Here is a 26,225-nt window from a genome sequence, read left to right as displayed (position 1 = left end):
CATCCTTAATTTTATCCTTAATCGATTTACAAGATTTCAACCTCGGTAAACGACTGCTGCCATAATTTACCACCAACAAGTTTCTACTATATAACTCCGTTCTTATTTTTCTTATTTACTATTAATGCTTACTGACTTAATTCTGATAATTAAGTATTATGAGATTTAAAACGAAATAAGGCCAAACAATTCTTTATCAATCTTGCATTCACTTACAAAGTAAAACGAATCTAGTACGATTACATATTTAGAATATACTACGTCAATTTATAATTGGTGACAAAAGGTATCCCGAAAATGTGGTATAAATGTCATTCGGATTTCCAGACATTGCAATGGTGAAGTTAGTAGCAATAGATAAATATACAGTGTCGTCGACTGAAAGTTGGAGGGTAGCCGAGTTGCTGCCGCCTGCCCATCCATTACTATGATGACCATACAGTGAGTCAATGTATTCATCTTTATGATAAAGGTCTATTAGTACCTCCGTGTTTTTATCAGATAGAGCATGGTAATGAAAAACGTATACGCCATGAATTTTAGCTGTAAATACTCCTGTTGCCATATTAAAAACGCCGTCCTGGTTTGTCCAAACTCTGTCAAATATCACGTTATGTGCCGTCGATCCAGTATTATCCTCATCTCGGGTTAATCCAACGGAGAAAGCCGGAACTTTTCTATTGTTGCCCACTGATATTAAAAGAAAATGGAATTTAATTACATTTTTTAGAAGGAAATATTATTCTTTCAAAACAAATTAATACACTCCAATGTACATTGGAAAGCTTTGAATGATAAAATAAACAAAAATGTGGGAAACAAAACGGAAAGAGGAACAGCCAAACACTTCTGGAATAAGTTTTTATATATCAATTATTTCCAGGTTATACATTTCTTTTGTGTCAAAGAATGTCAAAAATGACAAACATAATTATTTAACTTCATATTGTAGTAACACTTGAAATTTTTAATTCTGCAATTGCATATTTTCAGGTTAAAATAGATGATTGAAATGTATTTGGAGAAAAACTTTGTTATTTACCTGTTGCGGGTGCCCCATTCAGGTCAGACGAAAGAAGAAAAGCTGAAAAGGTTGCATACAGTTGTTCATCCGATGCATCTCCATATATAATGACCGTATTTCCGGGTTTTCCATTCACTGAAATTTGATCTCCAGCGTGCAGTTCTAAAATTGCACTGTTACCATGATCTGCATACGTACTAGGTGCCTCTCCAAAGGCAGAATTTATATAATTGTCATTATGATACAAGTCCAACCACATTGTCTATCAAAATTTAAAAAAATTGCTGAACTTGCATGACATCATCATATTCAAATTACAATCATTAAACTACGGATTTTGTGTATGTTATATTGCTCCTAAATATGCATGTGCTTGTGTGTGTGTGCGTTGATTGATAGCGTTTCATTTTGTCAGTTTTTTTGGACTTTTTGCTTCGGAGTTCGGTATTTTTGTTATACTTTTTATCATTTTTCATTTTGATTTTTTTTATCCTTTTTTTCTTTAAATTCCTTGTTTGTTGAACTAAAATATGTGTGATTTAAAAGTCATCGTTGCCTCACAGTAAAGAATAGAGCAATAACATATCAAAACAAAAACAAAAACGTTCACACGATTGTATATTAGCAAACAATGTCAATATTGGTTAAATTTTCATTCCAAGATTTCTTCAAGTAAGTTGGTATAACGAGATTATTTTATTTTTAACATTACACATTTCTTTACTGTACTTATTCGAAACACAAGGGTTTCCTACCCGAAGTATAGATAATTGTGAAATGTTTGGCATTCACCGCTTTTCAACTTCGTATTTGATTTGGCTCTTCAACTGTTTTGATTCGAGCACAACTGATTATTCTCATTTAGACACAGCTCCTGTCTTGTGTACAAAACTAGAAGACATATATTGTTTATGAATTTTTATTGCAACAAATTATTGAGTCTACATCTTTGGATTTTTTCCCGGAAGCGAACTCCGTAACCGAAATGTTCTTTGTTCGATGTGACTCTGGACACCTCGTAGCTTTTCCTGTTGAATGTATATTCTACGAACTGGAAAGCATTTGTTTATTTATAAATTCTAATTTGAATCTACATTTTAGGGAACGATACAACATAAAATCCGTAAATAACAAACCTCTCCAAGTTCCGCAAGCGCATGGTAATGAATCATATAAAGTCCTGGTACTGATACAGTAAACACTCCCGTATTTGCATCATAGCCTTTCCCAACATTGGTAAATATTTTATCATAGACAACACGGTCACCGTTTAACGTCATATTGTGGGTTAAAGAAACGCAAAATGCAACTTTGTCTGAAGAAGCAGCTGCAAAAAAAGAAAATATATCTGTAGTGTTACATTTAATTTGATATTCTTAAACCAATCACTGACAGCTTTTGTATTAATATCAATTACTAATCAAAATGCATATTTCACACATTGGTATCCATCTACTTACTGTTTAAAATATTACGATAGCAAAATAATATTTTGGCACAAAGTATTCGAAAATATTTTTATTGTTTCTAATTAGGAATAAAACAAAAGTCCGTTTAACTCTTTTTTCCGGTAATATTAATAAGGGAACTGTAGTTTACTTATGTTTAAATCTCGTAAATCGATTAAGAAGAGACCAATCAAAACAAACAAAAACTAAGAGAATTAGATTAACTCCAAAAGTAGCGAAACGGGTAAGTTCGTTCATTTCGTTAATATAACTTTGAATGTAAAGACTTGCGTTTATTGTCTAAATATCCATTACGAATGAAATAAATGTTAAATCACAAATATCAAATCAAAAACACAGAGCACATGTTGTCTCAGATGTGTTGTGCCCAAAAATAACTAAAACACGGTTCAAGTCGAATACGGCGTTGATTCCGGAAAATCAAAAAAAATTTAAATCTGTATAAAATTGAGAAAGGAAACGGTGTAATGTGGCAGAGAGACAACAACCCTACCAAAGAGCAGAAAGCAGCCCAAAGCCACCAATGGGTATTCAACACAGCGACAAAATCCCGTACCCGGAGGCGGGCTTCAGCTGGTCCCTAAACAAAGATGTATACTAGTTCAGCGAAAATGGACGTCACACTAAACTCCGAAACATATAAATAATTTATATTCTTTTATTAAGTACAATTGTGTAATTAATTTATAAAAATTGTAATGAAATCATAAAAACTGTAATATTTTATACGCTAAAATAATGAATGAGTTTATATAATACCAAATAGTTCTTCCCTTAACGATTTGATTAATCAACCCAGGGGAACTAAGTTAAAAGCTGTAAACTTAGTAAATTGTTACAATAAATGTGCAATACAAAATTTGTTACGTTAAAAAAAAGAAAAGAAATGCACTACGAAATAACAGTGTTTGTTATATGTTTTACTGACATCATTCTGTCGGGCTGTTCATCATAGTTTTTATAAGAATTCTTCTACTGCTTTGGTCTCTGGTGGAGAGTTGTCTAATTGGCAATCATACCACATCTTCTTATTTTTTTTATTTATAGGGCGAACCAAATTACCGGTCAAAGTCGAATATACCCTATGACACCAAATCAAATTGCATTTTCTCAATAAAGGTGGTTCACAAAGCAAACATATCTCGAGTAGACACTAAATATACCGATTTTGTCCCCTACCTGTAACAAAACATATTTCAATGTTACATGTCACAAAGACATAAGTAGAAAATTTTACCAAATAAAAAAGTGGGCTAGCGTTTAAAATACTTTATCGGAAGACAAAAAAAATGAAAGTGTATGTAACCTAATACTTTCAAGATAAAAGAATATGTTTTAATGGGAAAAATGCTTGACCACCCTCTAATTTAACCTATGTGCAAGATACCTTTTCCTTCCACAATCTGATTTTTGTATCAAAACTTGACTGAAGATAGCTCCTTCAAAATAAGCTATTCAAACAGGGTTTATTTATACTAACGTTGGATAATATGTTTGAATATTTACAATCGGCATCATGAATTGGTCGACCGTTACAAAATAACTCTATCACAGATGACAACCGATCTTCGAATTGTCTGGTCCTAAATCTTCTTTAACTTATAACTTGATTGTAGCCATATATCTATTTTTATTCAAGCGACATCGATGAGTCTTGCGTAGACGAAACGCGCGTCTTAATGTGACCTACCAAATTAGACTATTTACCGGATTTGTAATAACATAAGCAACACTACGGGTGCCACATGTGGAGCTGGATCTGCTTACCCTTCCGGAGAACCTGAGATCACCCCCAGTTTTTTGTGGGGTTCGTGTTGCTGAGTCTTTAGTTTTCTATGTTGTGTCATCTGTACTATTATTTGTCTATTTGTATTTTTATTTTTGGCCATGGCGTTGTCAGTTTGTTTTCGATCTATGAGTTTGACTGTCCCTCTGGTATCTTTCGTCCCTCTTTTAAGTACAGATTTATAAGCCTGGTATCTTTGAAATGATTATCTAATCTCTCTCATCGCTTATGGCATCATCGAATACAAGTTGTGATAAGATTAGTGTATATCACGAGCCATATGACAAGGGTGACTATTGGAGCTAGTAGGACTGATTTTTCTGTAGCCCTGAGTTTAACCCTGGTTTAGGAAAGGATTGTGTCGCCTGATGTTCAGTTTTTTTTTTGGTAATATAATTTGTGCTCTTGTTTGTTCTTTTGTCTTTCTATTTTGGTGACGATGTTGTCTCATCTTCTATGACTCGTGCTTTCTTGTTGTCTTTCGGTTTATCTATCTATTTTTATCACAAATATTAATTACAAACAGTTTAAGAATAGAATGATTTTTGAAATAAATGTTTTACCTGTCGTTTCAGGAACCACCAGTTCGCCACTGAATGTTGTATAAACTTCATCAGCAGCACCATAAATCCAGTTATTGTAATCATCAACGGCCTTAACAAAAATAAGATCACCTTTTTGTAGTTCTAAGACAACTGTGTTGCCTGCATCCGACCAATCATTAAAGGTAGAAGCATATATTGATACGATATATTCTTTGTTTTTATATAGGTCTATCCATATTTCCTCGTCTTGCCTACTGAGGGCGTGGAAATGGAAAGAATAAATACCCGGAATTTGTACTTGAAACTTTCCGTCACTTGTGAAATCGGCGTTGATATTTGTAATATTTTTGTCAAATGGTATGATTTCGCCTTTTGTCAAGTGTGCATGTGAAGCAAGACCTTTTGTGAATGCAACAGCATCATTAGCAGAATCGACTGTAAAAAGAAGCAATAATATCAAAGTAAATACTGGTATTTTTTTCAAGTATTCTTTTATACTTATTTAATTTTATAAGACGGTTACAGATTTAATTTCACTGTTTATATCAGAAAGACTAACCAATGATCTCAGAATTTATTTTACATTGGATCTTTTTGAGAACACGCAAAATTATAGATTACTGTATACAAATAAAAGGTCAGGCAGTGGCTGGATCACGGGAAAACCGGTTATAATTTCAATCATTAAGAGCATCAAATCACCAAAAAGGGTCTTAACGTTATATCAAAAATTGTCTTCTTCGGACTTTCAAGCTTAGTTGAACTGTCAATGGTATTTTTAGTATTTTTGTTTTATTTTCTAGACAAAATGTCTCAGTATATTAAGAAAATCTTATGACTATGATATCTTACCGACTGCAATACAAACAGCTATACAAATAACCAGCAACATCATCTATAAGTTGTAACACAAATGCTTGCAAAATAAAGATTTCCGATACCTCTAAATCAATGAGAAATATGACCTTGAATCTTTTCCTTATATAGACTTCTTATCAGTGAAAATTACTTTAAGGTCAAATTACAACCAGTACCAAGGTACAAAAGATATAATATAGATGTGAAACTAATCTGAAAGTTTAATAATGCTGTTCTGTACCAAAACACGTCCAAGGATATAATATACAAGGCTAGACTAGGAAGACGGATTATCAGTGAAAAATAAGAGATGAAACCAATGCTTTTGTATTTACCCCCTCTTACTTCCTTTAAACCATTTCTAAAGAAAACAATATCACATTTAACCGTCATGTTCGCTGCTTCCGTAAAGGCTTATTAACTAAAGAAATTTTTTTCTGTTTGAAAGCTTCGTGATTTTTTTCAGAAGGGACATGAAATATGTCATTTTTGTTTTTTTAACTTAGAAATCCCAATAAAAGCGAGATATAGCTGGATCGTCAAGATGTTTGTTGCAACATCTTTCTAAAAATCCTACCATCATTCTTTTTTTAGTAAAGTACTACCTTTAAAAATATTGTTTTCATGTATTAATTCAACCAGCGGTGTTAATCAGGTGTGGATTCTTAAAAATTCTAAAGATCTACTCCAAAATCTTCGATCATAATATTTACAATTTTACAGTAATATCAAAACCTTTTTTCTATTTTTTTCTACGCATTACACTTCTTTTACCATGCTCAATTGGATGATCGACTACATCGTATAATCAAACAGAGATTTTAATATAAAATTGAAAAACTGCGATAAAAATTCCTTGTTTTAGGTCATGAATAATCTTAATTTGAAAAAAACAAGAATGATTCCCACAACAAGTACTTAGTACACAGAAGACAATATCATCACATTGCTGGACTTTTTGCTCGACAATATGTTTAATACAAAATAAGAAAATGTGGTTCTATTGCATAGGACGGGGTTGTAAGCATTTAAATGTCATCGTACGGACTTCAACAATGAGAAAAAAACTCATACATTGCAGTCAGCTATAACAGGCCCCGACATGAAAAATGTGAATCAATTCAAATGTGAAAACTCACGGCCTAATTTAAAACAATACTATTTCCAAAAATCAAATATGACAGACATGCACCAATAACAACCACTGATTTACAGGCTCCTGTTTTGGGACAGTCCCATAAAGAATGTGTCGGGGTTAAACATTTTTTTTAACTGTCAATGGCATATTTTTGTTTTATTTTCTTGACAAAATGTCTCATCATATCAAGAAAATCTAAGAACTATGATATCTTACCGACTGCAACACAAACAGCTATACAAAAAGCAAACATCATCTATTAGTTGTAGCAGAAATGCTTGCAAAATAAAGATTTCCGATACCTCTAAAACAATGAGAAGTATGACCGTATGTCTTTCTAAATATATATTATCTTATCTGTGCAAATTGCCTTAAGGTCAAACTACAACCAGTACTAAGGCCCAAAAGATATAATATAGACGTGAAACTAATCTGGAAGTTTATTAAATCCGTTCTGTACCAAAACACGTCCAAGAATATAATATACAAAGGCTAGACTAGGCAGAAGGATAGGAGGATTTATCAATAAAAAAATAAGAGATGAAACGATGCTTTTGTATTTTACCCCCTGTTACATTCGTAAAGGCTTTTTAAAAAAGAATATCGCATCTACTCACGTAAATGCATATTAACTAAAGAGAACTTATACATTTTTCTGTTAGAAGGCTTTCTGATTTTTTCAGAAAAGAAATGAAATATGAAATTTTGCGTTTTTACCTTCAAAATCCCAATCAAAAAACGACATATAGCTGGATCGTCAAAATGTTTGATGTAATATCTTTCGAAGGATCATACCACCATTTTGTTCTACAGTAAAGTATTACATTAAGAGATATTGTTTTCAGGTATTATTAATTCAACCAGCGATGTCAATCAGATGTGGATTTATAAATATTCTAAAGATCTACTCCAAAATCTTCGATCACAATATTCACAATTTTGCAGTATTATCAAAACCTTTTTTTATTTGTTTCTACTCATTTTACTTCTATTCCCATGCTCAATTGGAAGATCGACTACATCGTCTCATCAAACAGAGATTTTAATACAAAATTGGAAAAATTCGATAAAAATTCCTGGTTTTAGGTCATGAAAAATCTTAATTTGTAAAAAACAAGACTGATTCCCACAACAAATACTTATTACACAGAAGAAACTGTTATCATATTGCTCGACTGTTTGATCGACAATATATTTGTTTTAAAAATTAAATGTGCTTTGATTGCAAATGACGTGAATGTAAGAAATTGTATGCCATCGTACGGACTTCAACAATGAGAAAAACCCCATACCGTATAGTCAGCTATAACAGGTCTCGACATTTAAAATGTGAAACAAATCAAACGAGAAAACTAACGGCCTAATATATAACAATACAATTTACGAAAAGCAAATATGACAGACATGAACAAACTATGAAAATATATAAGAGAAAAAAACCATTTAATTTATATACAGTTCTTTTCTTTTAATAAAAAATAGTTTCAAAGCTAATTACAAATAATAAATACATCATGTTCTTCCAGACTTGAACTTTTGGCGTTTTTTGGATCGATATTTCAGCAGACAGTCGGCATTCATATGGGTACTACTGGTCCACATGTGTTTGTACTCATATGATGCAGACCTTATTCAGAACCTTCTCAAATGCAAGCAAAACAAGAATCTTGCAAAGTTCTTAACTTCCATTGTGATATATATATATATATATATATATATCGATGATATCCTGTAACTCAATAACCCACATTACATGCTTTTTTAGTCTCTGATGCATGATTTTTTATTATTAATTTTTTGGCTTTTAACTAGCTGCCAGTAACTGCTAGTACTCTCAAATCGTACTTTCTTTTTTATTTGACCTGTTGATACTATTTGTAATGCTTTTTTGTTATTTGATGTTAACATGGATCTTGTCTATATACCAGCTTTGATTATTTGGTATCACTACAAATTTTCACTTCTTCGTACTATGAACATCAAAATTATTTCATTTTTCCTTAGATGCTGTTCTTGGACCTGTACAGGAAGTTTTATCTAGCACTAATTGTATAGTTTTATTATTGATATTCACCCCATATGTACCAAGTGTTAGAATAGTTTTATTGATATTAAAGAAATTTCTTGGTATTCCTAAACGGAAGACTTTATACACACAGAAGAAGAAGTATACTTAACAACAAAATTATTTTCATTTACCTGTGTATAATATGACGCAGGTTTCTTCAAAAGTGATGATTTTCTAAAAATTATTTGACATTTCACAGTGATATCATACTTTAACTTTGTTTAAACCTGTTTATTAACTTTTGACTTTAATTATTTATCCCTTGTAATTTTTTATTAACTGTGTATTTGCATTCAGGTGTCGCAGGTCAAATTTATTCGTTCATTGTGTGTTTATTTACGTTTTTTGATTGAGTTAAGCCTTCCAATTGATATTTTATAGTGTGTTTTTCTATGTTGTGATGTTATACTATTGTTTCAGAAAAGAGAGAAGGTTTGGTACCATTAAAACGTTTAATCCCACTGCAAATGTTTGCACCTGTCTTAAGTCAGGAATCTGATTACAGTAGTTGTCGTCTGTTTATGTAGTTCATACGTGTTTCTCGTTTCTCGTTTTTATATAGATTAGACCGTTGGTTTTTCCGTTTGAATGGTTTTACACTAGTAATTTTTTGGGGCGCTTTATAGCTTGCTGTTCGGTATGAGCCAATGCTCCGTGTTGAAGGCCGTACCTTGACCTATAATGGTTTACTTTTATAAATTGTTACTTGGATGGAGAGTTGTCTCATTGGCACTCATACCACATCTTCCTATATCTATTTACATCTAATATTTCCTATATCTTGAGATTAAAGGTACTACCGAAAGTAAAATCTCTGCATCGTATTTGGATGTTTTCCTTGATATTAACACAGATGGACGACTTCAAACTTGAAATCTATGAATACATGATGATTTCAAGAGAGGCGGAAGATATCAGATGGACATTCAAACTCATAAATCGAAGAAAAAAATGACAACGCCATTGCAAAAAAAAGAAAAAGACAAAAAGACAAGCAACTATACACAAAACACAACATAGAAAACTAAAGACTGAGCACGCGAAAAACACCAAAAACCGAGGGTGATCTCAGGTGCTCCGGATGGGTAAGCAGATCCTGCTCCACACGTTGCACCCGTCGTATTGCTCATGTCAGTACAAACCCGGTGATAAGTCTGATTCGGTAGGCCACGTTCGGGAAAAAGGGACGGGATTGTGCTTACAACAATCTGAACATATCCGTCGTCATCTTTGAAACAGATATTCCATGACGGTCAACCAATTCGTGATGGAGAACGTAAAATTATGAAGGGATGATTTCAACTTCACCACTTGGAACACTTGGTTTAATAATTTCCTTGTGAGCAGCAACTCTCTATCAAGGAAATCATGATAGGAAATACAAGCCCTGGAATATCGTATCAATTGAGAAATATGTACTTCGTATGCAGGGGCTGCTGGAATGTTGCTACGTAGAAATGGAAAGTTCACAATTGGGAAGCTGAAAGCATCTCTTTTTGTCGTTTAGTTTTGTTTTCAACCCACCCTCATTGTCAATTTCTAGATGTAAGTCATGATATGAGACAGGCTAAACTGTATCGGTTGTATCCTTTATCTCAATCTCAAGTTCGATGGGATAGATACGTTCAACATAGTCACCAAACTTTGAATTATTTAGTGAGAAAACATCATCTATATACCGAAAACCAAAGTTGAAGGATAATGCTAATTTCTTGTCTTATTTCCTAAGAAGCTCCTATATGAAGTCAACGTCATATGAATAAAGGAACAAGTAGACAAGAAGAGGAGTACAGTTGGTTCCTATGGGAATGCCGATTGTTTGTTGAAAAAAAAACACGTCCTCCAAACGTAACAAATATGTTGTAAATCAAGAAATGAAGCATCTTGATAATGTCAGTTTCAGAGAATTTTTTTTAATCAGAGTGATTTTTTACAAAGTACGACCTATTCCTCCTTAAGACAAGGCAGTACTACTTTCTTCAGCGGTAAATAATCGTCAACAATCAAAAGCAAGTTTTAAAAAAGTATTAACAAAAATAACGAACTCCATGGTAAATTCAAAAGGGGAAGTTCATAAAAACTGGCCAAATGTTTTTCAGCACCCTTTAAAGCTGGTGGAATTCCTCACTTTAAACATGTGTCAGGGCTAAATATAAATTTGTATGCATGTTATGATGTTATGGGCATGTTTTCTGCTGAAGTTCAAGGTAACTTGTGAAGCAATGATAAGAAATCAAATATAGTGCATGTATATAAGATTACATTTGAAGTTATTAATACCAGAACTGAAATAGTCATGAACATTTTTTAAAACGTTACTACATGCGATTTACATATTGTTCGGTCATAATATAAAAATGAGGAGATGAAGTATGATTGCCAATGAGACAAGTATCTACCATTATTCCATATAAAGTCGATGTAAACAATTATAGATCACAGTACGGCATTCAACAATGAGCCAAACCCATATCGTCTAGTCAGGCAAAGTTGACCTTGATGAATTTTATTATTCGTTTAAACTCCTTTTGATCATATTGCTCTTCACGTGTTTAAGTCGTTATACATTCTTGGCTTTCAATTTTGGGTAATAACACCTAATGTCGCTCCTTCTTGAGTTCTTGCGATTCACTCATATTTTGTTCGTTACCTTAATTTGTCTGCTTAATCGATTTATGTGATAAAGTTACTGAATGCATTATTTGTCACAGTTGATATTTTTTAAGTCCAATTGTGGTAACCGCCATAATGTCGTCTTCCCTCATAAATTGCTTATCACTAAATACGACTATAGGAGTGTGACCTGGAGAATTATGTCCATAAATCAGAATATCTGGACACATGGCCTGAAATAACAGTTGACTGGGTTCTCAAATATTTTTAACAAATTAAATAAAAACGAAAAAAAATATAATCACTGAAATTTATCTGCCTCTTGAGTCGAGTTTTACATTTTTCAAAACATATCCTCTCGATCATTGGAATAACCTAATACAATTTTTATATATGTATTAAGGCCACAGCAGACTAACGCTGTTAAAATCTCGTAAATCGAGAAGAAAGAGACAAATCAAGGTAACAAATCCAAACAGAGGGAATCGCAAAAACTGTTAAAGGTGTGAGACCGGATGTGTCGACAGGGTAAGCCTCTCCTGCTATGTATGCATCAGCTGACGGTATTATAAACAACAAAGCACAAGTACATGTATAATACATTATACTAATTAATATCGTATCAAATAATACTTACAGATACCTTAAAGTACTTAACATGGATATAAGAAGATGTGGTATGAGTGCCAATGAGATAACTCTCCATCCAAGTCACAATTTGTAAAAGTAAACCATTATAGGTCAAAGTACGGCCTCCAACACGGCGCCTTGGCTTACACCGAACAGTAAGCTATAAAGGGCCCCAAAAATTACTAGTGTAAAACCATTCAAACGGGAAAACCAACGGTCTAATCTATATAAAAAAACGAGAAACGAGAAACACTTATGAACCACATCAACAAACGACAACTACTGAACATCAGATTCCTAATGTTGATATGGATGCTTCGTCTTCCTACACAGATTAAATAATACAATAAGATAATTCTAAAATATTTCAAAAGCATCTATAAATTCGAAATTACATTTTAGTTAAGAATATTAAAGAACGATATATAGCCGGGTCGTCAAGATGCTCCAATAAACATATTACGAACGTTCGTACCACCATTCTTTCTTTTAAAAGATGGCCTTCAGAAATATTGATATGCTCAGTGGTCAAGATATGTAGTCTTATTAAAAAGATCTACTCAAAAATCATTAATCATAATATTTATAATTTTGCAGGAAAAAAAATTCTTTCTACGCTTTAAACTATTGTTCCCCATGCTCATTTTAAAGATCGCATACATCGTCTCATTCAACAGATATTTTTCCTCAAAGATTTCTTCTTCAGGTCCTGAAAAAACGTTGTGAGGAACCGCGCTGATTCCAAAAACACATACAACGAGGATGCTGTCATCAAAATGCAAGACTTTCTGATCGACAAAATATTTGTTGAGTTTGGTGGATTAATATTTTTAACAACCAGTCGGTATTCTAATGGGTACAAATTATGCACTTCTCCTGGCCGACTAGTTTTGGTTACCACATACAGCAGAATTCATACAAAAACAAAAAAAATACATCTTGAAAAGTTCTTTAATTTCACTTTCAGATACCATGATGATGTCCTGTGATTCAATAACTCGCATTTCATTGAATACTTGAATCTCATATATCCGCGTGAACTTGAGATTAACGATACTACCGACACTAAAAGGTTTGCTTCATATCTTGATTTTTCCCTCGATATTGACACAGATGGATGACTTCAACTTTCCAAAAGTCAATTTCCCATTTTTCACCAGTAACATACCCTCTGTCCCATCGTATGGCGTTTACATATCTCTATTGATACGTGCATGTTCACACTTTACGGACTTTATTAGCAAGTGTGTTCTCCTTACATAAAAACTGCTCGACACCACATAAGTCTTACGGGGATCATCACGAATTGGTTGACCTATAGAATAAATCTGTGTCTTAACTCACTAGCGACATGATGTAGCAGTCTTAAATATTTAGATACCAGAATAGTCGTCTGATCTGTAATTTACCAATTGTGAAATTTTGACTGAATGTGGATTCGCATGCCGGGTGATGCATGTTTAGCAAGAGAGGCTTTACTTTGTCAAAACACCAGGTCTCGCCCCTCCAGGAGCTGAAGCGACATCCGAAGATTGTGTTTGTAACCTTGATTATAAATTGATTTATTAGATTTGAACATAGGTAAACTAATGTTGTCTCAATTTGTACTTTTTACTGCTATTTCATATAGTATATTTATCTAGTATGGACAGTCTAAAAATTGCAAACGGATGAAAAACATATATTGGGGAGACATCACGACGTGTATGCGTGAGTACAAGAGAGAAAGTAGAGAAACAATTAAATAGATACGAAATGCATGGAATTTTCCGTATTAACAATGACCCTTTCGGTTTTTGTTTTGTTTGAATGTCGGAAATTGTAGAGACAGTCCTTCTAACGCCCAACTTATAAGGTGGTTGTGATACCACTGACACCCTTATACCCCTCGTTCCATTTAACATGCAGCTGGTAAGACACGATCCATCAGGTTTTGACTGATCTACAGTTATTTGTAGGTTTTAGTCCGTGACCGTATTACTATCCCTGTGAAAGGTCGGGATGATAAGGAACCAGCAGAGCCATTTTCGTGGTAGATATTGATAATGATGTTTGCTTTTTGTTTTGCTGCTATTATAGCAGTAGGTAAGTATGTTTTCTCATCTAAACCATGCACTAGTTTTCGAATATATAAATCAAATCAAATCAAATTATTTATTGGTGTAAATCCAAATACTGGAGTGTTACCAAGACAAACATGACAATATTTACAAACATACAAAATTCAAAGTTAACAAACATCCATATTATATCAATAAATCATATAGTTAGATACTTTTGTGGGGGTGATATTTTGGCAAATTTGAAAATGAAAGTGCAATATTCTTAATGAAATAGTTATAAAATGTAACAAAACAAATATATATGTAATAAAAATGAACAAATGTATACGAAAAAAAAAAGATGCTACCCATTATATCAAGTATTTTCATAGTAAACACGATTTAGAAACATATTTAATATACAATTTGTCTTATTTATTGATCGTATGTACTAGTATCTTTTTTTAATGTACTTAACACAAATGCAAACGCTTCTAGCGCACTGCAATGAAAATTTTATTGTAAGACATCATGCTTACGTCAGCGAATCCACACTTGGCTATACAACTTGAATTAGCATTCTATTTATTTCTCTTTATGTAATCATCTTGTTTGCCATGCACATGTCTGTTTGTAACCACGTTGTTGAATATGACGCATCAGTTGGCTGAAGCAGAGACTTTTCAGTGTTCACTGATTTTGTCAATGGTCAATGTAACAACATAATGGTTGGCTTTTCAAAAGCGTTTATCTGCAATGTGTTTTAGGTGCCCTGTTTATTTTCGTTTATGATTAACAGTTTTTGAAAAATTCTGCGGAGTGATTACACAATCTAAGTTTGCAATTGTGAGTTCACTCAGCATTGGCGTAGCTTACGTTGAGAAAACCGAGGCAGTTTCCTCGGTAAAGAAAAAAATAATAATCTTTTATACAATTTCCACCTTATGCAGCAGACTCGCTAACTTAACGCTTGTGTCGTCATATTGCTGTTATTGATTCATCCCCTTTGCGAATTCAAGACTTATGGAACATTTCCGTAATTGGAAATCCCCTTTGCGGTAGTTTTCAGTAATATAAATATGTCGGAGTCAAAGAAATCGACAAAATTGAAGCAATCTGATATATTTAATCCTAACCCAAGCAAAATCAGTAAAATAGATGATGATCCAGCTCACGAGCCTTCTCCGATCGAATATCTTGACCAGTCAGGTAAATTATTATTTTTGTGTGGGAATAATTTCTAGTACATGTGGGTCTGGGTGCGGTTTACAGAATACAGAAATATGCTCTGAAATTAATTTACACTTAAAAGGAATAGAGATATTTAAGAGGGTGCTAAAATATAAAAGAAAGGAGATTATGGGCGAAAGGAATTAAAAATAAATATTTGAAGACCCCTATTCAAACCCTCATACATATAACGGGTAACGTCTAAAATTGAAACATCGTTGTGTGTTGATATTTCCCCCTACGTTTAGTACAATTACTCAGAGTTTCATTGACTTTGATACCAATCAAAATAAAAATATACATCATTCAACATGCACAAAAAATAATGTGTATGTTGTTCTAAAATTTTTCTTCTCTCTATTTTAAATTTATATTTTTTCACTAGCAGGGAATTTTGAATATTAAAAGGAGTCATTAATTTCAGAGACATATATATATGGTATATGTCTGTTAGTGTATACGATGTCAGTTTATATATTCAAAATGTCAACCAAATACTGTTTTCATATATTCTTCAGAATAGCGTAAATAGTTCCGTTAGTACTTCGCCGGTTGTCATTTTCACCATGGGAAAAATTTCAAAACCATATAAGAATTTGAAGACCTTCCAAGAAATATCAGGGCGAAACACAACCAATGAAAGTGCCGTGGTGCACTTTACATGTAGCATGTGGTTATTTCCTAGATTCGTGGCCCACGAATAAACGAATAAATTATCATCACAAAAATTATTTCAAATAAACCTTAATTGTTCGTTCGTTTTTTTGCATTGCAAATTCTGTACAGGTTTCTTCTTGTCATCGAACAAGGTCTTGTCTCCCTTCTGGTATGACGTTCAAGCTTATGTCACAGTGAGGTACAGCCACCAATATAAGAGTGTACGATCGCATGGAAAAATATCGTCAGATTAAGTATTTGAATTGGCTTTCAGGAAACTTGTCAGTGGTTGTCTTATGTGGTAACTTCACGTGGTTCGTATTCAGTCTCTTACAAACAAAGAGAAAAGAAAAAAGTAACTTCCACGAAGCTTGACATATTGTAAGGACATATATATATTGTTTGAGACCGTATGTCGACCTCTAGATGACTTTTAATTTTGTTGTATTGTTGGCTTGCTGTGTCATTAACGTATAACTCATATCCATCTCCTTTTATTCGCAATGAATATAAAACCTTTGAAGTTCACTGAAAGGATTCGATTTTGAAAATATATTTGTATTTATCTGAACATTGAAAATGACGTATGTACCAGTTACCAACTAATAAATCTGTAGTATAACTAAGTGTAAGGCATATTAACATTATTATGATGAAATAGATTTAAACAACCACTATCATTTTTTATTAATTCTGCTTGTTGAAATTGCAAAACCTCTGTAGCTTCTGGGAGCGCCCCCCAAGACCCCCTGCCTCGGTAATAACAGAGGGCAAGCTACGCCACTGAGTTAAGCTAATAAGACGAAGTGTTTTTACATATTCGGCTTTCAAACTTTGACTTAAAACGTTTCTGGTACATACAGATAGGTCTATAGCTCGAAACGTGGCAAATTCTAGGTTTCACCTTTTTTGTCTTTGTCATATTTTTTTTGATATCGCAGTAATATCTTTACTTATGAACATATGTCTGCTACGTCATAATGGTTGGGTATTGTATAGTTCATAATTCAAAGTCTTACTTATCCTTATCATCCTTGGAACAACGATAACCGCACAATGCTATAACATCTGAATTGGTAGTAAATTAAGTTGTCTATTTGGGTCAATTCATCAATTTTGCTGGGTTATATAAGATGTGAGTATTTACTCATTGTACAAATTATCTAAAATTCATTCACTTTCTGAAATACACATTAAAATGATTTTTTTTTATGAAAGCATGCGTGTGAAGTGCAATAAAATATGATATCATAGAAAATTTACAAAAATAGTGAATGTTTAATCTCACAAAGCATGTGACTTACGAAGAAAATGAAAATAAAGCACACATTTCGTCCTCGGAAACTTCTTTCATACATCCTTAAATCATCGATTGCTATATTAATCACGTGATCAAAGGAAATGTAGAGCGACATTATGAACAAGGAATAGTAACATTCTACTTAGTCAGGATAATGTGTCATTCTTATCAGCATGTTCCGTCGGAGCCTAACACATTTTTCAAGGACAAGCTAATCAGGTCACCATTTCAGAACTCTTGTCTTATCGCTGTGTACTATCAAAACAAAGGTTTGGGCGATTAGGCAGATTAAGCATCGGTTATTGGGCTCTATAAATAGACTAGAAGCATTTATTCTTCTGGTTCAGGGAACTCGGTGGCCGAGTGGTCTAAGTAGTCGAACTATTGTATCACTAGCCTGTCAACACCGAGGTTGTGAGTTCGAATCCGGCATGTGGCAGGTGCGTTCGACTCCAATCTTAAGAAGCTAGGATTGTCAGTTTTCCAATTGAAGGTCGGTGGTTCTCTCCGGCGTCCTCCACCAATACAAACTGACCGCTACGAAATAGCATAATAGTGCTGAAAGTGGCGTGAAACACCAATCAATCCATCAATCAATCAATCTTCTGGTTAATACTCGAATGTGTCCCTGGATTTCGTGTGTTCATGAACCACAATGAATTTATCTGACAATAAATTGGGATTATCTCATCTCATTGACCTATAAACAACTGGAGAATGATTGTGTATTCCAGATTTGGTCCAGGCGGTTTGAAGAGAATGTGACCGGTCAAATTATTTTCCTGTCGGCATATGTGACCTATGCAAATTCCTCGATCAAAGACACACCTCCCCGACATAGAGTTTTACGACATATGGTCTAGATAGACAAAAGGGGTATATAAAACTGGTTCCTGTTATCCTTTTTTAGCTCACCTGTCCCAAAGGGCCAAGTGAGCTTTTCTCATCACTTGGCTTCCGTCGTCCGTCGTCGTCCGTCGTCGTCGTCTGTTAACTTTTACAAACATCTTCTCCTCTGAAACTACTGGGCTAAATTTATCAAAACTTGGCTATAATCATCATTGGGGTATCTAGTTTAAAAAATGTGTCCGATGACCCCGCCATCCAACCAAGATGGCCGACATGGCTAAAAATAGAACATAGGAGTAAAACGCAATATTTGTCTATTCTTTTAAAAACCGTTATTAATAGAGAAAATCTGACAAGAGCAGAAATGTTCAGAATGTTGAGCTCTACCAATTATACGTACACGTCAGAACTGTCAGGCGACTTCTTATACGAGTTATTGCACTTTAAAAATGACAAATTTTACCATTTTTTTTTCCATTTTTGCCTATTATCATTCAAAACTATAATAGATACAGAGAAACATTAAAATGCAGAAATGATCAGCAAGATTTGTTCCACAAATAAATCTGATGGTTGAAATCGTCAGTCGACTCTTTATAAGAGTTATTGCCCTTTGATGACGATTTTTACCAATTTTTTGCGTTTTTGACTTATATCTTAAAATTATAATATCTAGATTGAAACTTAAATAGGCAAAAATGATCTGCAAGACAAGATCTACAATTAAGACAATATGGAGGAAATCGTCCGACGACTCCTTATTAGAGTTATTGCACTTAAAAGAAAATTTTACCATTTTTTTTCATTTTTGCCTTTTGTTTTGAAAACTATAATAGATAGAGAGAAACTTTAAATTGCAAAAACGATCAGCAAGACACGTTCTACAAATAAGTTGCATGGTCGAAATCGTCAGTTGACTCCTTATAAGAGTTAATGCCCTTTGAAGACGATTTTTAAATATTAATAGATAGATAGAAACTTAAACAAGCAAAAAATGATCAGCAAGACAAGATCTACAATTAAGACAATATGGAAGAAATCGTCCGACTATTCTTATTGGAGGTATTGCCCTTTAATGACGATTTTTACCATTATTTTGGCGTTTTGCCTTATATAATAAAAATTATAATAAATAAATAGACACGTTCAATAACAAAAATGACCAGCAAGGCAAGATCTACTAAAAAGTCAAATTTTGCTAATTTTGATAGTAGACTTCATTCTTTATAGGAGTGATTGCCATTAAATGAGGATTTTTTTTACCCTTTTTTGTGTTTTGAGCAAAAGCTAAAGAAGATAGAGAGAAACTAAACAAACTTAATTATCAGCAATACAACTTGAGACCAACAAAACAGAGAATTTTTGTCATGAATATTATTCTCGTCTACAATGTTGGAGTGTCCTTTGTTGAATATGCACATAGACCATGGTGAGCGACGCGGGTTCTTTGGAGCCTCTAGTTTTTATTTAATTCGAAAAAAATCTTGTAAAAATGGACACACATTCAAATAAAGTATTGTAATGTACACTAAAACTGACAGGTAATACAATGGGGATTTCCAAGAAAGTGCACTTCACTACATTGTACATAACGTCATTATAAAACTGTTTCAGTTAATTTCATCCATAGTATTTATAATCTGCAGAAGATAATATTCCAGCTTTAGGTATTGAGACATTTCTCTTCAAAACTTTGGTTTCAATATAAAAATGTTTTCAGAACACCTATGAAGCTTGACAAAGTCTTAAGAAGTAGTGTATTATTATTTTTTTTTCAGATATCTACCTCAGAATACTCATCGTTTGGCATACAATATCTTAAAGTTTGAGTCAATCAAACAAAAAATCTGTTTCGTTTACTATAGATTCTAGTTTTGGAACGCCAGCTGTCAATTAAAAATTGAAGAACCTGTATCTATTTAGTCTCTTTTAAACCAATCTCTAAAGGATATATTATTTGAATTCAAATAGCAAAACGTAGATTTATATAAAAAGCAAACATCATACTCAGTATATTTGAACGCGAAATTAACAGATCTGATAATTCGAATTTTCAATTTTATCAAAAAAAATTCTTAAAAACACTACGTCGTGTGGATACAAGAACAAAGCATTTAGAAGAGCAGCACAGAGATGATAATCAATGGAAAACTGCTGTCTTTTTTTTTTAATTTTTTTTTCTGAAAGGTACAAATCAAATTAAGCAGTCCTTTTTAACAGCAGAATCTGAATTAAACAAAGATGTTTTTCCTTCTGGAATCAAGTTAACTTTGATTTCGTTTTTTGAAATTGCAAGGGAAATCTTACCCGAAAGTTGCAGTCACCAGGTACATGAACAGTCAATTTCGAACTTCTTTTATACTTAACACGCGGTAATACAACAACTCATATCTTTATTTAACTCCAACTATATTTTTTTTCAGTTCAGAGTGGTGAACAAGATGTCGTGGCATTTACTAAAGGTTTGGTGGCCCATGCCCATTTAACACAAGGCGACTTAGTAACCTATAACAAGGACATTACAAATATCAATGCCGTGTTTACAAGCGATGGGAAATTCCAAGTCCAAATACCAGGCATTTATTCCTTCCATTTCTACTCATTAAGTAGAAGCGATTCTGAGATTTGGTTGGAGTTTCGTAAGAATGAAGACTACGTTGCTTCTATTTATGCCTACACAGCTAGTGATTGGGCTGATGCTGGGAACACCATAGTACTGGAATTACAGGCTGGTGACACAATTTTCGTCAAAGCTGTTGAGGATTACGACAACTCCTTATATGGGGCAGCTGGTGAAATCTATACGACTTTCACAGGAGAGCTTATGTTTTCTGAAAAATCTGGCAAGTAAAACGACATTTGATAAATGATATACATTTATATTATAGTGTTTAGAGAAGGAATATTTTTTTTTTCTTTCTCGTGTTTTCTTTTTTCATCGTGTATCGATCCTCCTTATTGTTTTATCTATTCTATGTCTTAGTTCTTTCAGTCGTTCTTTATTCATCTTTTTCTTTTTCACTCGAATTTTCATTCGTTTATCTTCTGTAATAAAACCAATGTACATCTATATTTTAAATGGGTTATTTTATTACAGAGGAGAAGCAGAGTGATAGGTTTACTTTTATAAATTTTGACTTGGATGGAGAGTTGTCTCATTGGCACTCATACCACATCTTCTTATATCTATATAAGCCCTCTATTCACAAAAATTCATAAATATAATTGTAACCAAATCATTGTAACCATTGTAATCATTTGTACAAAATCTAACTTGATTATTCTGACTGTTTTAGCGACTTTACTTAAAGGGGCACTAGCTGTCAAATTCAAGTTCACCGATTTGACTCAAATTCTCATATTTGATTTATAACAATGTAAAACATTTATCCAAATTATAAAAAGTCTAAAATAAAAAATATTCCGGGCATGGGCTCGATAATATGTAGCTTCGTTTCGTGTGTATTTTAGTCTAGACGCCATCTAATTAACTGTCGAGTTGACCCCGAAGACCTCCGATTGCCATATAAGCGATATAAACATAAATAAAGATATAAATAGATAGCAGAATCGTGCATTTGGATTTTTCTAGGTCTGTTTAATTTCATATTATAGATTAAAAATATATGTTAATCATCGTTTTTACCTGTATAAGAAAGATTTTTTGTGGATCGAATCAGTCAATCAAATATTTACCTTTGTTTCATTTTCAATGTTGACATTCTTTTCCTTTAAATAATTGAACACGCACAATGCATGCGGTATCCATCTCTAGCCAAGGGGTTAAATTGAAGTTCACATGAATACGGATTCAATGAGGTCGAATTATTCACTTGCAAGTGAATAATTCATCCTCAATGTTTCTTAGCTTATTTTGACAAAATTGAACCATACTGGCTGCTAAAAGCGATATATTATTTCACTATTTCACTTTCATTAATGATTGAACAAAAAAAAATCGTATTTTACATTTTGTTATATATCTCGTAGCTAGTGCCCCTTTAACAATAAAATATTGAACTTGAACAACGGATGATTGTCAATTATAAACTTTATTATTTTGAATACAGAGTTTCAGAACAGATAATTAAAACATTCCTCAAAACCATATCAAATCAAAGAACAATAGCTCAGAAGCAGTTAATAGTCTCAACTGAAAAATGAGACTCAAAGGAGGAAAGGGTGCAAAATTATTGTTCCGAGACGGTCCTAGTATCAGTTATACTGGGTGTAATAAATATAACTGGAAAAGTGAGGCAAACATTTACTTAAATAATTGACGGTATTTATAGTATTTATAATTATGTGTGGACATATACATTTTAGGTGTTGCAAACCCTATAGCATTTTCCGCCGGACTCACGAAAAACATCTCATTGCCAAGCGGAACCAATGTACTGTATGATAAAATTATAACAAATGCTGGTAATGGTTTTGATATAACCACCGGAGATTTTGTGGTCCCACAAGATGGCACCTATATGATTCACTTTAACTCTTTGTCAGAATTAGGAATGGTATGTTTGAGTTATTTTTACGTTTAAGATGACAATTAAATCTGCGCGTCAAGGAAAAGAGAGGGAATCTGTTGTTTTTCCTTTACTCAGAATGGATGAATCAACATCTTAAGTATTTGATATCTACAGTCATTTCAGGCATTTGGTAAGGAAAGTTGGTTGTAAATATCTAATGACAACATAATTTTTTTTTCGCACCAGTAGCGAAATGCAAAACAAAAAAGGTAGTGAAAACCTTATTGTTCGAAAGAAAAATATATAAAAATGGATACGAAACCATGGGTCAATCAATGGCTGACATTATACATGCAAGCTAAAGACGAAACTACATTAGTTACCTTAAGGTACACTCTTACGGAATTAATAGGGCAGATATACAAAAACCGTTTACCACTTTTTTTATATATTGTCTATGTTTATGCACAACAGATTATTCAACACTTGCAAACATTCGACTATCGAAGTGTTGATCAAATTAAACAATTACCCTTCTTGAAAGTTCTGGTCAAACTGCTCATCATTTACAGCAGTTCAAAATAACTGAAGCGATTTACCCTTTAGCATGTTAGTAAAGTATTATGTAATATTTTTTTTTAAATGTCTTTTCATTCCACAACAACTAATTGCTTCGCATAGTACGCGTGTTGTATTATTGTGCTATATTATTACAATGTGTCGCTCTATTTAAAAAAAAAAAATGTTTTTGTATATTTATTTGTATGGAAAAAAAGTAAAATAACAAAAATACCGAACTCCGAAAATTCAAAACGGAAATTCCTTTATCAAATGGCAAAATCAAAAGCTCAAACACATCAAACGAATGGAAAACAACTATCATATTCCTGACTTGGTACAGGAATTTCCTTGTGTAGAAAATGGTGGATTAAAACTGGTTTTATAGCTAGCTAAACCTCTCACTTGTATGACAGTCGCATATAATTCCATTATATTGACAACAATGTGTGAGCAAAACAAACAGACATAATAGGTAAAAATTTCAAAAATGGAAGGATGCTTTAATCACAGATTATGCTTTTATTATTTTGTTAAGTTTTATTTTTATCAAACGTTTTTTTTTTTGTATTAAATTACTTTTCTTAGGAAATGTGGTTGGAACTATATCTTAATGATCAATATATCAACTCCGCATATGGTCAAGCTCCCCATACATGGGCAGATGCGGGAAACAGTGTCATCTTGGACATGAAATCAGGGGATCGATTAAGGGTGAGAGGCAGAAAAGGAGAAAACATTGTCCTGTATGGACAGCCAGATGAAATTTATTGTATCTTTTCTGGTGTTATGTTGACAGCGAAGAACGCTCCAGCAGCTGGTAAAATTTTATTTCCGTCTGTATTTTTAAAGCACTTATTTGTGTTATAAACTAAATGATTAAATGTGTTCTTCAAAGCACACGTGAAGCGTGATAACATCCATCAAAGAATTATGCTCAAACTTGTTGTAGGGACAGTCTTTATTTAGTAGTGAGATGTGAGTTCTTCTTGTTGAAAGCCATACTTACTATAGAGATGAAGAACAGCATTAACACATTGTTCCTTTAATTTTGGTTATGTCAGGGTGCGTACATTGATTTGTGATAATAAATACGTCACATCCCTTCTTTTCACTTAAATAAAGGTAGCAACCGAAAGAAATTACTTTTACCAGTTTTAAATTTTGTGTTTTAAACCAAATGATAAAATGGTCAGTTTTATTTAGAAATATAACAACCAATACTAAAGTCTTCTGCACTCGTGCAGACCCAAGAAAATAAAATAAATTGCAGTGATCGATCCTTTTCCGTGTTTTTTTTAAATGTCCTTGCTCAATATAAAGTAGACGAAATCGAGGTCATATCTCGTTGTTAAGTAAAAAGACAAGTGCATGTGTATTAGGATTAAATTTACACAAACACGTTATTGTTGAACGCGATATTAACGAAAAGTACAAATTCATTTTCCCGTCGTCTAAATTTCCGTAGTAGTACAGGGACTAGTGGATATAGGCTTTTTCAACTCAAAGTTTTAATTATTACGCAATAAAGACATTATTAAACGCTCAAATATTTAAACTGTGTATATCTGATATCAAGTTTACTTTTATATGCATCTTATTCAGGTGCGAATGCTGGGCAAATACAGGCATTTGCTGCAGGTCTTACAAAAAATCAAAACAATGGCGTAACAACTACAAAAGTCACGTGGGACAAAGTATACACAGACCATGGTAGCAATTTCAATCAAACAAGTGGTGTCTTCACCGCTAAAATTTCTGGTGTCTATGTGTTCAACTACCATGGCATGGGACAACAAGATGAAGAGGTTTGGCTGGAACTATACCATAATTATGTCTACGTTAATTCCCTTTACGGACACGCAACTCATGGTTGGGCTGGCGGCAGTAATTCCGCTGCGCTTTATTTGGCAACAGGGGATACTGTCTATGTAGATATGAAAGACCATTCAACGAAAATGTATGGGGATGTTGATCAAATTTATTGTACATTTTCTGGATATCTTCTAGCACCTATGATTAAAGGAAGTCCAATTGTTGGAAGATAAATAAATCATATGGATGATTTATTATTTGTTTTATAATGATGCATGTGACAAGCCAAGCTGAAGAAATAAACCAAAATTTCATTACAAAATACAGCACGTGTTTACATTCCTTGATCTTGCATTGTTGCATATCTGATATGAGCTGACATCAAAATCTGACACGGAGTTTATACAAGTTCCTCTTCTGCCTATTATGTAAATCGCCAATCCCATATCTCTGTGAGGGAGGGACGATCTTAAAAAATTCTCCTTAATTTGTTTCACACACGGGCCATTTTCTAAATATCCTTCAATCTTTATTCTAAAAAGTAAAATCACAAAAATACCGAACCCCAAGGAAAATTCAAAACGAAAAGTCTCTTATCAAATCAAACGAATGGAAAACAACTGTCATATTCCTGACTTGGTACAGGCATTTCCTTGTGTAGAAAATGGTCGGTTAAACCTCTCACCTGTATGACATTCGCATAGAATTCCATTATATTGACAACAATGTGTGAGCAAAGCAAACAGACAAAAAAATAATAGGTAAAAATGTCAAAAAATTGGGGTACAGCAGTCAACATTGTGTTATAATCTTAATCACTATAAAAACAAACAACTACGTCAACAAAGAAAAACAAAATGGCATATAGCCTGACAAAACTGCAAAAAATTACCATAGCACAATAACACAATGGCGGGATTTATAAATACCGAGCCACGCCAAAAGGATATTACCAAAATGGACTAAACAGTAAAGGTTAAAAATAGGCTAATTCGCTGTGTTATAGATTCATATAAGTTCTTTAAGGTTTCAACAACATTTGGGGGGTATTTCCAAGCATGTGACCAAATTAAAAAAGCATAAAGCTGATTCAAAACAGCAATTTTGATAAAATTTGGCAAAATTTTAGAAGTTATTTAAAAAGTGAATAGATAAGACATTATTACTAACC

At 33.2% G+C, this 26,225-nt stretch overlaps 1 protein-coding gene across 1 annotated transcript; it reads left to right on the top strand.

Annotated features, from left to right (window-relative positions):
• The first annotated feature begins 14,176 nt into the window (after positions 1-14,176).
• Positions 14,177-25,287, top strand: LOC127702655 (uncharacterized). The gene is made up of 5 exons (XM_052206945.1): positions 14,177-14,216; positions 20,633-21,052; positions 22,536-22,726; positions 23,828-24,059; positions 24,845-25,287. Exons 1-5 carry the CDS (start codon positions 14,177-14,179, stop codon positions 25,285-25,287), a joined length of 1,326 nt encoding a protein of 441 aa, XP_052062905.1.
• The last annotated feature ends 938 nt before the right edge of the window (positions 25,288-26,225 follow it).

Source organism: Mytilus californianus, unplaced genomic scaffold, assembly GCF_021869535.1.
Source record: "Mytilus californianus isolate M0D057914Y unplaced genomic scaffold, xbMytCali1.0.p SCAF_5, whole genome shotgun sequence".
Taxonomy (NCBI): domain Eukaryota; kingdom Metazoa; phylum Mollusca; class Bivalvia; order Mytilida; family Mytilidae; genus Mytilus; species Mytilus californianus.
This window is presented reverse-complemented; position numbering and strand designations above follow the sequence as displayed.